This window comes from Rana temporaria, chromosome 6 (genome assembly GCF_905171775.1).
Source record: "Rana temporaria chromosome 6, aRanTem1.1, whole genome shotgun sequence".
NCBI lineage: Eukaryota > Metazoa > Chordata > Amphibia > Anura > Ranidae > Rana > Rana temporaria.
The window spans coordinates 26,920,432-26,937,182 of record NC_053494.1 but is presented as its reverse complement, the minus strand read 5'-3'; the positions used below and the strand labels follow the sequence as shown (position 1 = coordinate 26,937,182).

The window sequence follows — 16,751 nt, the reverse complement described above, 5'->3', positions numbered from 1 at the left end:
TCGTAAACATGAACCATTCAGGCTTTTGAACCTAATTATCAAGTACCGGTATAGTCCTCCCTGCCCACATTATTTCATTGGAGTTTCGGGGTTAATTGGGGAATCCTTGAGACCCCTCTATTTTTTCCATAATACTAGGACGATGGTACACCCCCTATTTATCTGTATAACCATAAAATAAAAAGGTTTAATCATAATCTGTTCAAATATGTTGAAACAGTGAACAGTTTCTATGGGGTGTACTTACTTCTTCATCTTTGGTACATATCTACCCTGCTTTATTAAATATCTGCATCACTTCCATACCTGCAAAGCAAACTGATCAGGCTCATTGAGCTTGGTGGGACTTCCAGTGTAGGCCTGAAACATTTTCTTCTCCTCCTCATCTGGTGCGTAGAGCAGCAGCTGTTTGATGTGTGAGGGCTCCAGACGCTCATTCTCCATTGTCATCAGGATGTGGCGCAATTCCTGGTGCGTGAGCTTCAAGTGCGCTATAAGGATAGCTGCAAGAGAACACAGCAACCCATGTCTATAGATATGGCTTCTCTAGATTGCTCTTGGATTGAAATTTGTAATACCTACAGAGAATCAGGCTAGTCAGAATGCAGCAATTGGCTTCATCTGCAAACCCAATTAACACAGGCAGAATGGTCCAAAAAAACACTTAGCAACCCATTCCCAGAGTGCACATTGAGCAGTGGGTGCCCCACACAGAAAGCCTGTACATAACCTGATGGAATGCAGTAAGGATCCCCGTTTCGGCTTACTGGGCTTATGGGACAAGATTCCTTTCTGCCCGTGACTTCACTCACCTAATAGTAAAATAGTATATAGTAGAGTAAATAAAGAAATCTTTATTAGGACAGGGATGTCCCACATGTTAAGGCTACCAGGCTGAGAATCTTTAATAGCGGGAATCTCTTGAAACAAAGTCTTTCTGTTGGAGGGACAGTGCCACTCTAGTCCACATTGAACTGGTAAGTGGAGCTTTGCCCACATGTACTACATGGTCATCATTACACCCAGGGCAGCCATCACAAATTTTGGGGCCCCTTACACAGCTTTAGGCAGGCCCCCCCTGGAGCAGAGAACCAGGGGGAGGGGGGGTGCTAGTCCCCAGGCCTGTAAATGGCCCTGGGGACCATTGGGCCCCTTACAGGTGTAATGCAAAAAAATGGGAGGGGGGCAGCCGGGCCTGTAAAGGGCCCCTGGGACCATCGGGCTCCCCTACAGGTGTAATGCAAAAAAAAAATGAGAGGGGGGGCCAGCTGAGCCCCTGGGGACCATCGGGCCCCTTACAGGTGAAATGCCTGTACCCCCCTGATGGCATTACACCATGAATAACTTACCATGTTAAGTGCTCCCCCTGCAGTGCTGCAATGTCCATGTTCTCCCACTTCGCTGGTGCTTCCATTTCTTCTCTGATCTTGAGTCTTCAACCACTTTGATTGGCTGGGCTTGAATAACATAAGTACCACGCATCCATATTCATCCTGGCACCTAGCATTTGCACCCTCCATCTGTAAGTTGCTAGACTTGGGCACTGAAGCTGGCCATACACACTTTAAATTGAAAATGTATCGATTGTTCCATCTATGCTAAACCGTGTGGATAGAGGAATGTCAATTCCCCTTTTGCACCTGATGGAAGCACTGTTTGGCCCAAAATGTTTAGACAGGCTCCTGGGACAAGGTCAATTTAAAAAATAGTTTTTTTATCAAAGGGTGGGGTGCAGACAGGGGCACCCACAGCTCAAATGTTGGCCGATTTAGCAGGAATTAGCCACAATTCAAGCAGTGTATGGGCAGCTTCAGCTGCACAAGCGTGGCTGTTAGTGTACAAAAAATGCTAGCAGGCAGGGAGAGAGTTTTTTTTAGCAGTAAAGAGATACAAGATATGATAAAAAATTGCCTAGCATTCCAAAACCATTGGGATATCAAAGCACTTCCATTTTTCTGTGGAGACATGCCCCCCTGAAAGCCACAACTCCTCTAGAGACCAATTCTGCTCTCTAGCTCCCTTGCTTGACTCCAAGACTTTTCCAGAGCCTCTCCCATCCTCTGATACTCTCTACCCCATTCTGTCTGGCTATTTACTACTCTGTCCACTATTAGGCGATCCCTGAAAACTGACTGTGACAGACCCAACCAGGACAGGGGCTTTTGGAGAGGACTGCCGGGTTGCCTCTTGCCTTCTGACTGTGGGTCCTGGCTTTCGAGGGGGCTCTATTTTTCGGAGGTGTGTTCTTGGGGGACCCTTGAAATGGTCTTGCTTTGGATTCGAGATTGTTTCCTCGAACCACACAGACCCTGGAAGTCTAGACCCGGAATACCAGCAATGAATGCTTTAGACTGTAAGACTCAGAGTAGATTTTATTCTAATCAGCTCAAAGCAACCTGACTCTAAGGTCTCCTGCTATAGTCTGTTTATTAAGGTGCTATGTTTTTATTTTTAAGTATGTCTCTCCCATTGTGTGCCTCCTAGGTGTGAATTTTCATTGTTAATCGAGTCACCTATTGTTTCTATCTGTCTGCTCATCTCTTGGAGATATGATTATTATTGTGTTCACTTTAACTTGTTCAAACCATTTTGGGATGTTATGTGTTTATGTTAAAGCGGTGGTTCACCCTGCAGAACAACATTTTAGCATACAATTCGGCATTGTAGCGCGAGCTACAGTATGCCGTCTTAATTTTTTTATCGCCGTACTCACAGTGTAATCGTACATACTAAATTCTGACTGCCCGTGGGGAATGGGCGTTCCTTTCAAGAGGGAGGGTGATTGACGGCCGGCTCTGGCACGTCACGCTCCCCGAAGACAGCCGGAGTAGGTCTCGGCTCTTCACGGCGCCTGCGCACAGACTATGCGCAGGCGCCGTGAAGAGCCAAGCCTATTTCGGCTATTTCCAGAGAAGCGTGACGCGCCAGAGCCGGCCGTCAATCACCTTCCGTCTGGATTGGAACGCTCAATCCCCGTGGGCATGTCGGAATCTACTATGTACGATTACACTGTGAGTACGGCGATAAAAAAATTAAGACCGGCATACTGTAGCTCGCGCTACAATGCCGAATTTTAGGCTAGAAGAAAAACAATTTTTTTTTTTTTTTATAGGGTGAACCCCCGCTTTAATGATATTGTACTCTGTGTATCAAGGGTGGTAGAATGGTGCTGAACAGTCTGAGCTGGGGTGGGATCTCTGATTATTCAAAGCATTATCTGGATGGGCACTAAGTCACCCAGGCTTGTGTAGGTGCCTGGTACATTAATTAGATTGATGTTTATGTTAGCTGTTCCTTACCTATGTTTATTATATTACTGTTTATAGTTTGTATTGTTAGGGTAATGTGAGCAAACTCTTATCTGACCTTGAATGGTATATATTCTGTGTGAATTTATAATAAAGAGTTCCAGTTTGCATCTAAGCTAGTGTCATCTAGTCTTGGGTGGTCAGCTATAATAGCTGGTTCCTGGGTCCAAACTGGAGGGAGTTAAATCTTGACATGGTTGTTGGACAGTTCAGTCACACTCATATCTTCAGGAAGGCCTATCCTGCTTTCATCTATCACTCAAATCTTTTATTTTCCCCATCATCTCAAGCCGCACAGTTATTAGCATTTGTTTCACTTGCCCATCCCTATTAGATTGTTAGCTCTTAGGAGCAGGGCCCTTCTAACCCTCTTCTATTGAAATATATTGTTACTGAATTGTCTCACTTTATATTGTAAAGCACTGCACAAACGTTGGTGCTATATAAATACTGAATAATAATAATGCTATTAAAGGGACAGTATGGAGATGTTATAATTTGGTACTACAAGTTTAATCTCAAAGCAGTGAATGGGCACCTCGTACCTGTGTTATAGGCTTTCTTGTGTGACAATATTTGGACAGCACCTTTGTTTTTCAAGGATTCTGGCAATACTGGAAGAACTGAAAAGAGAGGAAGAGAAATGATGCTAAAAAGTAAAGACACATTTCCAGAACTTGCAACATACACACAGGAAGAAAACACTGAACACACATTACAAATAAATGTTTAATCTTGTGTCTCTTCTGATGATGGAAAACTTTAAAGCGGGGGTTCACCCTATCGACGGGAAAAAAAAAATTTTTTTTTCTTTTACCTTTAAATCAGGCATTGTAGCGCGAGCTACAGTATGCCTGTCCCGAATTTTTTCCCCCCATACTCACCTTGTAGTCGTCCATCGAAGATACCGGGGAATGGGCGTGCCTCTGGAGACGGAGGATGATTGACGGCCGGCTCTGGCGCGTCACGCTTCTCCGGAAATAGCCGAAATAGGCTTGGTCTTCACGACGCGTGCGCATAGCCTGTGCGCACGCGCCGTGAAGAGCCGAGACCTACTCCGGCTGTCTTCGGGGAGAGTGACGTGCCAGGGCCGGCCGTCAATCATCCTCCCTCTCCATAGGCACGCCCATTCCCCGCGGGAGCCGAAATCTACGATGGACGACTACGAGGTGAGTACGGGGTTAAAAAAATCGGGACAGGCATACTGTAGCTCGCGCTACAATGCCTGTCTCGATGGTAACATCAAGTACGAGAGGGTGAACTACCGCTTTAAGTATTAGCTGCAATCTTAATTTGCTTTCAGCCAATAAAAGATAAAAAGACTTACCAAAATATATTGGAAGTTTGCATATTTATCTTGAGATGGTCTGATTACATTTAAAGTGGAACTGTAGTTGCAAACAAAAATCCATTCCTTACATTTGTAAAATATATTGCAGTATTCAGAGACAGTTTATATAACTTAAAGCACAGCACCAACCAATGCTTTTATTTGAAACTGGTAGCTCTAACTCTTCCATAACTTGTTGCCACCTGCATAACACATACAGTATGTGCAATGGCAAAAGGATGGGCTTTAATGTCCACATGTGCACATATGCGTCACAGGGTGAGCAACGTTTGTGTGCTGAGAGTGCACTCACTGCACACTTCCAGCACAGAAACCGAGGTGTCAAATATAGCTCTTAGACCGCGTACACACGATCGGTCAAAACCGATGAAAACAGATCGTGTGTGGGCCCCATCGGTCAGTCAACCTTCGGTCAAAAAAATGAGAACTTGCTTTAAAATTGAACCGATGGACGCCTAACCGATAGGTCAAAACAGAGCGTTGGTATGCAAAAGCATTGGTTAAAAACCCGCGCATGCTCAGAATCAAGTCGACGCATGCTTGGAAGCATTGAACTTCGTTTGTTTCAGCCCGTCGTTGTGTTTTACGTCACCGCGTTCTGACACGATTGGTTATTTAACCTATGGTGTGTAGGCACATCAGACCATCAGTCAGCTTCATCGGTTAACTGATGAGAACGGTCCGAAGGATGGACCAATCATGTGTACGATGCCTAAGTCCCAACTATCAGGACCGGCTCCCGATCATGTGACCACTGCGACAGCCAATCACAGTGGTTACATGATCATCGATCCCTCCTGACCCCAGGGGGTGCAGACCCTAAGAAAGGGACACCAGGGCTAAGCAGAAGGGAGATAATGTTAAAAATGTGATCTATAACATTTAGGTTTCCCATTACATTCCCCCCGGGGACAATGCCCATCAGGATCAATACAAAGGGTGAATCTTCCCAGTGAGAAGCAAAATAAACTTTAAGTGTTACTAAACCCAAAACTGTAAAATCAGTCTGTATATGCAGTAAAGCATGCTTGTTATACTCACTGTGAAATCTAATGGGTTATCCTCTGCATTGTGTAAAAAGGCTGTTCGATCCTGTCTTCTCTGATTCCCTATACCAGTGGTCTCCAAACTTTTTACTATGAGGGCTACATTGTATATTTTACAAATATTTGTGGGCTGAAAAAAAATCAGTTTTGAAAGAAAGCAGTCCCAGGATAGGTCCGTCGAGTGTCCAGGGCAAAGATGCCGAAATGCGCCTCCCTCCATTGTAAGTGAATGCCTCAGAATTGGTTTACTGCCCTGTTTACATTCTCTGTCTCCTTGCTCTGCTGCATCCAGTGCAGCTTCCCCTCCTGCCCACCCCTTGTCCGGCCCCTGAAAGAGAACCCCTCCCCCAAAAGAACTCATCTGAAACCCCCCCCTTTCTACCAGAAGTGTCCATCAAAGTACCCCCTTAGGCCCCGTACACACGACCGGATCTATCCGCTGAAACTGGTCCGACGGACGAGTTTCAGCGGACAGATCCGGTCGTGTGTAGGCCCGACCGGACAATTGTCCGGCGGATCGGACAGTTTCCAGCAGACAAAAATTTCTTAGCCTGCTAAGAAATCTGTCCGCTGGAAACCTGTCCGTCGGACGTGTTCGGTCGTCTGTACAGACTCACCGGACACGTCCGACCGACCGCCATCCCTCTCATGTGTCTGATTCGACGCATGCGTGGAAGCATTGAACTTCCAGGGCCGCGCACGTCGCCGCGTCATCGTCACGGGGACGGCGCGGCCATGTCGCAACACGTCACCACGTTTGTTTTCCGCAGGGATTTTGGTCTGATGGTGTGTACAGCCATCAGACCAAAATCCGGCGGACCGTTTTCATTGGATAATCCGCCCGTCTGTATGAGGCCTAACATCTATGTGTGCCCAGCAAAGTCCCACCTTTCTTTCAGGATGCTGACCAGTTGGTCTGGAGGAAGTCCAGTCTTTAATGCCGTGTACACACGATCGGTTTATCCAATGAAAACAGTATGATGGACTTTTTTCCTCGGACAAACTGATCGTGTGTGGGCGCCATCGGTCTTTTTTCCATTGGTGTAAAAAAATAGAACATGTTTTAAACTTTTACGATGGATAAAAAAACGATAGGAAATTCACGCATGCTCAGAATCAAGTCGACGCATGCTCGGAAGCATTGAACTTCATTTTATTCGGCTCGTCGTAATGTTTTATGTCTCTGCGTTTTGGCACGGTCGGAATTTAGTCTGATAGTGTGTATGCAAGACTGACGAAAGCCAGCTTCATCGGATTTCCGACGAAAAAATCCATCGGATTTTATTTCATCAGAAATCCGATCGTGTGTACACGGCCTTATAGACAGTTTTTGCCCCCCCATACAAAAGACTTCTGCTCCATTAAAATGTTATTTTCAATCTCAAGTAATCTCAAAACTGACACACAGGAAGTTTCTGGCCTGAATAAACATGTGGGTCAAACTTACGCGTAGGTTTCTGTGTTCCAAAATGCAGCTCCAAATCCAAATACTTCACCATATCGCTCAGTTTTTCATAGTCCGAATCCTCCCCCAGCTACAGAGAAGAATAGAAAGTTATCCTTTAGGTGGTGCTATGTGATGATGTCAAGCTGGTCGTTCTTGTATTGATGAGGTCACCTAACTTATATTATCATGGTGACCATCAGGACATAAATTGAGGGGAAATCTTTTAATGGAAACAAATGCCAAAGATTGATTTTGTCGCTTTAGTAAGATTTCTACTCGCTCCCTGTTGTCTCTCTGAAAAAAGAAAGTAAAGGGATATCTCCCCAATGGGAAGCTATAAACCACTATTCTAATCTAAAAAATTATTTTGCTGGAGTTGTATCCTAAAGAGATACTAAACACACAGGGCCAGATCCAGAGAGAATTGGATCCGCGCAGCGTATCAGAGATACGCTACGCCGCCGTACCTTACCTGGCGGAATTTCGAATCCTCAACGATTTTGCGCCGTAAGTTACGGCGGCGTAGTGTATTTCTGGCGGCGGAATTCAAATCGGCGATCAGGGGGCGGGTTTCATTTAAATGAAGCGCGTCCCCGCGCCGAATGAACTGCGCATGCGTCGTCCAGAAATTTCCCGCCATGCTTTGCGCAAAATGACGTCGCAACGACGTCATTTTTTTAACTTAGACGTGAGTTACGTCCATCCCTATTCACGGACGACGGTCAAAGTATTGCATCTAAGATCCAAAGGCGTACGAATCGGTACGCCTGTCGGATCTTACCCAAATGCCGTCGTATCTTGGTTTGAGGATTCAAACTAAAGATACGGCGCAGGAAATTTGAAAGTACGCCGGCGTATCAGTAGATACGCCGGCGTACTTGCTCTGTGAATCTGGCCCACAGCTAGACTTGTAGAAATTTGTTGTGTTTCATTTCAGTTAAATCATTTTGTTTAGTTTAATTCATTTTCAGAGTTGTTTAGTTTCTTTTAGGCATTTTCTATTTCAAATTGGCATTCAAATTCAAATTAATTCTATTCAAAATAAAAATTTCGGAAGATGCTTATATTCTTTCTATTTTATTGTTTTTTTCTATTTTTTCCTTTAATATTCTATTTTATTCTCTATTCTATTCCGTTCTGCTTTACTCTATTACTGCTTTACTCTATTATTTTATATTCTTTTATTTTCTGTTATTCTGTTATATTCTGTTGAACTCAATTCTAATCTATTCTTTTTGATTTTATTCTTTTAATTTCTATTCTATTCAATTTTATTATTCTATTATCTTCTATGCTTTTTATGCTATTCTATTATTTTATTTTATATTCTATTCTTTATTATTGTATTCCTTTATTTTCTATAACATTTTCTTCAATTCTTGTTTTTTAATTTGAATTTCAGCTGAATTTAATTTAGTTTTTTGGTGGATTCATGTCTGTTCTGGAGGGATAAAGGCCCTGGCTGGGTTTTAGGTCACAGGAGAGATTGACCAGACCTTCTGTAATAGGAGGTCAATGTGCTCCGGAAAGCAGGCACTCTATATGTTGTAGGATTGCACTCAGGGATGGGAGGTGCACTCAATAGTGGATGTATTCGATTTTTTTTTTACGGAACCCTTTATTCAATGTATTATTTAATTTATTATTTTTACAAATTTATATCACAAGCTGACCTATCAAACACAAGCCAACGGGATGGGGGCTGGGCGAGCAGCTCCGTGTATGTGGCTCCACCCCCTTTCTATCAGCTATCAAACACCAGCCAATGATTGGGCTGCTTAAGAAAGGGGACAGGGCCATATACACGGAGCATCTCGTCCTGCCACAATTCCGTTGTCTGGTGTTTACAGCATATATTCTTTATGTACTGTGTTTTTTTCCTCATCTAACTCTAGTTTGGTTGAACTCATCTGTTACCAGGAGCCTTAGCCATAGCCAGCTTCATGTACAAATAAGCAGATGATCAAGGCAAGTGGCAGACAAATGAGGTCAGAAGTAGGGCTGTGGAAATTAATTCCTCGATTAATCATTCATTTTTTTGATCGATCAAAATTCTTTTGATCGGTACTAGTGGTGCAACGGATCGTAAATGATCCGTGATACGAACGGGTCACCATATACGGATCGATACACCACGTGATCCGTGGAACTCCGCTGCTGCCTCGGCCATAGGAAAGGCCGTGGCTTCGGACTAGCACCCGGAGCGGCAGCCATCTTGGTCCACACGGCGGCGGCCTAGGTGAACCTAGAGCGGCGCGCTGACATCATCACCCGTCCTCAACTGCTCGTGTTCGACCAGCTTCTCTGGTAAGACTAAGCAAGCACTAATCTTCCTTTACAGTGGGGGGAGATGTCTGTGGATATTACAGTGGGGGACATGTCTGTGGATATTACAGTGGGGGGGAGATGTCTGTGGATATTACAGTGGGGGGGAGATGTCTGTGGATATACAGTGGGGGGCGATGTCTGTGGATATTACAGTGGGGGAGATGTCTGTGGATATTACAGTGGGGGACATGTCTGTGGATATTACAGTGGGGGACATGTCTGTGGATATTACAGTGGGGGACATGTCTGTGGATATTACAGTGGGGTAGATGTCTGTAGATATTACAGTGGGGTAGATGTCTGTAGATATTACAGTGGGGTAGATGTCTGTAGATATTACAGTGGGGTAGATGTCTGTGGATTACAGTGGGGAGATGTCTGTGGATTACAGTGGGGAGATGTCTGTGGATTACAGTGGGGAGATGTCTGTGGATATTACAGTGGGGGGAGATGTCTGTGGATATTACAGTGGGGTATATGTCTGTGGATATTACAGTGGGGAGATGTCTGTGGATATTACAGTGGGGAGATGTCTGTGGATATTACAGTGGGGGAGATGTCTGTGGATATTACAGTGGGGGAGATGTCTGTGGATATTACAGTGGGGGAGATGTCTGTGGATATTACAATGAGGGTTATTGTAGATATTACACTGGGGGGAGATGTCTGTGGATATTACAGTGGGGGAGATGTCTGGATATTACAGTGGGGGACATGTCTGTGGATATTACAGTGGGGTAGATGTCTGTAGATATTACAGTGGGGTAGATGTCTGTAGATATTACAGTGGGGTAGATGTCTGTAGATATTACAGTGGGGAGATGTCTGTGGATATTACAGTGGGGAGATGTCTGTGGATATTACAGTGGGGGAGATGTCTGTGGATATTACAGTGGGGGAGATGTCTGTGGATATTACAATGAGGGTTATTGTAGATATTACAGTGGGGGAGATGTCTGTGGATATTACAGTGGGGAGATGTCTGGATATTACAGTGGGGAGATGTCTGTGGATATTACAGTGGGGAGATGTCTGAGAATATTACAGTGGGGGAGATTGGGGATATTACAATGAGGGTTATTGAAGATATTAAAGTGGGGGAGATGTCTGTGGATATTACAGTGGAGGCTATATATGGTGGTGTTCCGAAAAATGTATGTGCGTTATAATTTTTAGAAATTAGTACATTAATCGATTAAAAAAAATCGATTAATTGAACACGAAAATTTGAATCAGTAACAGCCCTAGTCAGAAGCAAAGCCCGAATACAGTCCAAGTCATAAACAAAAAGCAATCCAAATAGCAGGGTGGCCAAACAAATATGAGACAGAACCCCTAACAATGTACAAGCTGATTGTGCTAAAGTCTATTTAAGCACTCTTGATGAGGGCAGGTGTGCACTGCAGCATGAACTGAGCAGTAGTACTAAGGACCAGCAGATGGGAAAGACTTACGACTACTACTACAGAACAATTGCAATATTAGCCTTCCCATCATATATTATTAAAATAGAAAGATGAAATTTGTTAGTACCAACCTGGCCCCATATTGTTCCTTCAGAATTTTCCACTTGCTCCCAACGTAGCCGTTTCACACTCATATGGCTGGATTCACTCCTCCGGTGCATGCTGCTGTGACGTGCCAGGGGCTCTAAAGGTGGTGCAGGAGGAACGGGAGGAACAGGAGGAATAGGCAGAGGAGGAGGGGCTGGGGGTAAGGGGTGTATACAGCTCCCCAAAGCCTGGGCATAGGAAGGGGGCGCTCCTTTAGAGATCTCCCTCTTGAGTTCTCCCCTGGGGTGGTGTGGTGGTGGAGGAGGAGGCGGAGGGGGGCTGGGAGGTGGTGGTGGAATGTGATCAGACACTGATGAATAGGTGAGGGAACTCCCGTCTTCACTGCTGCCCATTGAGTCGCTGGTAGTGCTAATCTCACGTGGGGCACAGCTCAGCTGTTCATCCTGAAATGTCATCTGCAACAGCAAAAGACACATGTGAACTTCAATTTCTGCATGTTAATTGCCATATTTTACTAGCTGCTAAAAAGTTACTGAAAGCCAGATGAATTTTTTTGCCATTTCGGCCTTGGTCATTGCTATATTTTACTTGTGTACAACCAGCCTGCCCATACATGGATCCAAATTCAGCCGGTCCCTGACAAATTTCGATCCAAGTATGGTCAGCTTTACTGGTTGGCTCACCAGGTGAAATTAAAAGAAAGAAAGCATAAAAAGAAAACTAGTGCACCACCACATCAAAGAATTGGTAAGCTGCAATATAATAATGCTTGCTTTTGGGTTTAATACTACTTTAAGTATGTATGGGATTGGCATAGGTCTGTTCTCAGCATAAAAATGGCAGATTTAATGGACCACTTGGTCTTTCTTAGCAATCTGTCTTTTAGGTTTCTAATAGATTACCTCTCTAATCTTCCAACACAGAAGCCCCTGTACACACGGCCCAGATTCTCGTCAGGAAATAAAATTCATTTTTTCCTGACGAGATTCCTGGCAAGATTTTCTTGCCGGCCGAGTGTAAACACGTACGATTCAAAAAGAACCGCCGTTCTTTTGAATGGCACGTCATCGACTACGACGAGCATGCGCTCGTCACGTTCGATGCCGTCGCCGCCATCTTGCTTCACCCTACTATGTCTTGGAAGCTACCATTAAGTATACACACGCTCTGGTTTTCTCGGCCGAAAAACGAGAATCACGACAAGAAAATAGAGAGCAGGTTCTCAATTTTCTCGTCTAGATTCTGGGCAGTTTTCTCGATGAGAAACCTCAAAGCCTCGTACACGCGCACGTTTACACTCGGCAAGAAAGTTCTGCCAGCAGTTTTCTTGCCGTTTCTGGCCGAGAAAACCGCATGTGTGTGTACGAGGCTAGACACTTCTTTTGGAGAGTTCTCCTCCTCATTGTTCTGACTCCAGACATTGAATTGAAGACAACTCCCTCCAAAAAAGCACAGACAGCAAAATGGAAACTTCTAGGGGTCTCGAGCACTCTCTACTTTATGCAAAGTTATATACTTTAACTAGTTTTCTGAGATTCCGATAATCATTGTTATATATTTATGGACATTTCTTGAAACCTAAATGAACAGATTCTCACATTTCCGATACTTTTCTTGACATGTACAGCTTTTGGAGCATCCCTTAAGATCCTCCCAAATAAAGCATTACCTTATTTTAAGAGAAGGCAGCGCTGCCAATAGGGGGGTACCACCAGGCCTCTTGTAGGGGGGCCCGGGCACACAGGGGAGCCTGGACAACAGGGGGGGGTCGTGGGGTGGGACGGAAGACAATTACAGAATAATGCACTTGTCTCCAGCAGCTAAAAGCCGGTTTCCTCCTCTACTAAAACTAATGCTAGTATTGTGTTATTGGAAGCAGCAGGGGGTCTATTTCATATGCAGCAATTTTTTATTTTAACTGTAAAGGCAACTAAACAAGAGAAAGAGGAGACAGTTCTATGCAGGGTCGATCCTAGGCAGGGTGCACAGGATGCATTGCCGAAGTGCCAGAGTTCTCCCCTCCCTCCTTCTCTCCTTATTTGTGTCCGTCCAGAACTAGTCTTCCCGAGCATAGGTGTGTGTCCGTCCAGAACTGATGTGTGAGCATAGGGCAGCCCGTCCAGCCTGGCAGTGCTCGGGGGAGGGGCCCCTACTCTCCCTGACATGAGAGTTCTAGTTTTCAGTGGCTGCTGAGTGCTGATGTGCAGGAATGAATTCCTAACACTGGGAGTCTTGGATCCAGCACTGTCTCCACCAACTCCAGTTGGAATGCCTCCCACTCCCATCTCTATCTCAGGCTGCACGGAGAGAGAATTGAGGTGAGTCACAGTGTTCAGTATGCTGTGTGCTGGGGGATGGCATCGCCAGCATCCCTTTATATGTGCTCTGGGCTGCCCCTGCTCTAGATGTTTTATGGAATGATAGATTGCATAGGATACACAGCCCCTACCCATTCCTGTGCCTAGTCCATCTACAGATGTGATGTATAATGAAATGTAAAATGGAGGAGTTAGTAAAATGACAACTCCCATGTGGGGGCGCCAGAAATATTTCTACACCCAGGCGCCTGTGACCCTAGGATCGGCCCTGGTTCTATGTTTCCTGAACTATAAAGAGTCTTTTGATCTCCTCCCCTTATCTCTGCAGCTCTCTTGCTGAGTTTATTAAGATGTGTCTAGAGGTAGACAGAAAATAAAAACAAAATTTAGGAAAACGTTTTGACACTGAACATTTTGAGGGCCCATTCACATTATCTGTACATAACTGCACGTTTTTGACCGCATGTTTACATGCATTTAAAACGAGCTTGACGCGTTCTGCATGCATTTTCTATACGTTTTTTGGGCTTGGCTAAAGAGACACAGTGCGGTGAGTTTGAAGCGTGTTTGTAGCGTGTTTCATGCATTTGCAGTGTAGAAAAAGGCAGAATGCTCCACTTTTTAACTGCGCTGCAGTGATGTGAATTATGCCCATAGAATTACCTTGGCTGTGGGCTGTCCATGCAGGTGGAGTGCAGTTCAAAATGCCTCCAACTACGTTCGATGTGAAAGGGCCCCTAAGCCTTGGTGCCGTTTCCTCTAATGACACCACCCTAGGCATTCATCTCAAGTGTCCTTATGGTAAATACAGCCCTGACGCCAACTATTTCCTGCCATCTGGTGCTAGACCCGGCATCCACCCTTCCACAATACCAGTACAAGAATCTCAGCAAACTTTTCTGGTGAACGACTTTTTTCACTTTTTTTTTCGTTTTTAATTTTAATTACCTCTTCATAGTTCATTCTCAGGAGTCAGAAACTGGTCAGTAATGGTCAAACTCTGCCCGAGCTGCCGGCTGAGCGCATCCAAGAATCGATCTGTATCTCTAGAACGACTTGGCCGTGAGAAGGTGAACATCTTCCTGTGAGTTGGGGAAGGGGCAGGCTGCCATCCAGACTCACGTAGGGTTCGATTCGGAGCTGCTTGGCGAAGGGGCGCTGGGAGGCCGCTGAGGGCCACGGGACGGATGGGGGTGCAGAATTTTGCCATGGGTTGTCCTGCATTAACTTCCGCTCTCCTGGTAAGAAGCAGAATACACAACATGATATAATATATATGAGAAGCCATGTGCAAGCTGAATCATCCTATTCGCAACCTTCATTCATTGTGCTAGCTATCTTTACTGAAAAGCACACTATGCTGTCCCACATTTGGGTAAAGCAGCATAATGTGCTATACTACCATCCAGCCAGGGCTTCCTTTCAGTTTAAAGAATGTAGTTCAAAACTACATCTAAAAGAAGACTTCTTAAAGTAAACCCTCACAAATACCATGTACCCAGGGAAGTGACAGGCCTCAGGTGATACAACTTAGTAGGAGGATTTGTTACATCTCTGTGTATCTGTTGTGACAGGAAGTCAGGTAAATCTGTGGGTGTTGTCACAGACGGGACATACATTTCTGCCTTGTTTTAGACAATACACCCAATTGTTATTAGGCGTCGGCTGCAAATGTGGTCAGGAAAGGTTTGAGGGCATTGGAAGACTTCAGCTGTCAGAATGAGGCAATTAAGGCCTCTATAAGTAATCCACGGGATTACCACTGATTTTCTGCATCATCCTGGTCTTTGTGAGTAAGGAGAGCAGTGCCAGAAAGTCTTCTGAGGAGTAGAGGATTGATTTTTTCTGTGTGATAAAAATCAAAAGACTATTGTTTTTCGGCTGTATGACCAGCACGGTCTACCAGCAGTAGGCTGTGCTAGACTTCATAGATAGGTTCCTGTGTGGAAGGTAGACGCCAAAGTGGCCAGGGTTTATTTTATGTTTGATTTTGTTTATGCTGTTTGGATGCTTGCACTTGTTTCCAGCAAGATGGAAGAATAAACCAAAATCTTTGTTTTCAACCGTCTTCGACTGCCTGTCTGTATAAATTCAGTGTGTAGTGAACCCATCCAGGGGGGTCACACACCCGCTACCGAGCTAACCCCTTACACTGTTTATCTGCAGCCCTCTCTTCTCTACATTGGTTCAAAGTCCAGAATTTTCACAGCATTATTGAGCTTCAGAAAACAGGGGACAGAGAGCTTAAGTTACACTTTGCTGAGTGCTGATTAGAGGGAAGAGACACACCCCACTTCACACAGGAACAGAGCTGATGCTGTCAATCACAGGCTGTGTGTTGAAGCACCCTCCCTGACACCTTTTTATCTCTGTTGTCAGGAAAATTTGCAGAAGTTACTCATGCAAATAGCATAGGAAAGAGGCAGCAGACAAATATGACACTTGCTGCTCTGGATTGAAACCAGTATACGTTATAGACTAGAGCAGGGGTCTCCAAACTTTCTAAACAAAGGGCCAGTTAACTGTCCTTCAGACTTTAGGGGGGCTGGACCATCGGTACAAAATGTCCCTGCATCAGTGGGAGTAAAAAATTCCCCATAATTAGTCTCAGTGGGAGGAATCATACCACTTTACTGGTATCATTTATCATTCATTTATCATTCATTTACAATGTCCCATTGTTGGTGTCATTGGGAGGACTTGTGCACCATCATTGGTGTCATTGGGAGAAATTGAGCCCCATCATTGGGAGGAATTGTGCCCCATCATTGGTGTCATTGGGAGGAATTGTTCCCCATCATTGGGAGGAATTGTGCCCCATCATTGGGAGGAATTGTGCCTCATCATTGGTGTAATTGGGAGAAATTGAGCCACATCATCGGTATCATTGGGAGAAATTGAGCCTCATCATTGGGAGAATTGTGCCCCATCATTGGTGTCTTGGGAGAATTGTTCCCCAATCATTGGGAGGAATTGTGCCCCATCATTGGGAGGAATTGAGCCCATCATGGTTGTCATTGGGGAGAAATTGAGCCCATCACTGGTTTCACTGGGAGAAATTGAGCCCCATCATGGTAGGAACTGTACCCCATCATTGATGTAATTGGTGTCAGTGAATAAAATAGTGCCCCAAAGGCCGGATAAAGCCAGCAAGGGTCACATTGGCCCCAGGGCTGCAGTTTGGAGACCACTGACTAGAGCATACCTCTCAAGTTTTTGAGATGGGAACGAGGGACACCTATTAGCATAAGTATGAAGGGATAGGACACACACCCTGCCATGCCCCCTTCAAGGAGAATTATACAAATAAATAGAGCATTTTATATACAAGTATATTGATCAGACCAAAATGAGGGACAAATGAGGAGTAATGAGGGACAGAGGGGCTTTGTTCCAAATCAAAGACAGTCCCTCAAAATCCGGTATAGTTGGGAGCTAT

At 44.8% G+C, this 16,751-nt stretch overlaps 1 protein-coding gene across 1 annotated transcript in view; it reads right to left on the bottom strand.

The window, feature by feature from the left end:
• Positions 1-16,751, bottom strand: part of LOC120944384 (Grid2 interacting protein) — a 148,296-nt gene that overhangs the window by 28,645 nt on the left and 102,900 nt on the right. The window contains 9 exon segments of the mRNA XM_040358441.1: positions 307-503; positions 3,854-3,931; positions 7,153-7,240; positions 11,018-11,449; positions 14,261-14,269; positions 14,271-14,410; positions 14,413-14,442; positions 14,445-14,487; positions 14,489-14,550. Coding sequence (XP_040214375.1) covers positions 307-503; positions 3,854-3,931; positions 7,153-7,240; positions 11,018-11,449; positions 14,261-14,269; positions 14,271-14,410; positions 14,413-14,442; positions 14,445-14,487; positions 14,489-14,550 — 1,079 coding nt within the window.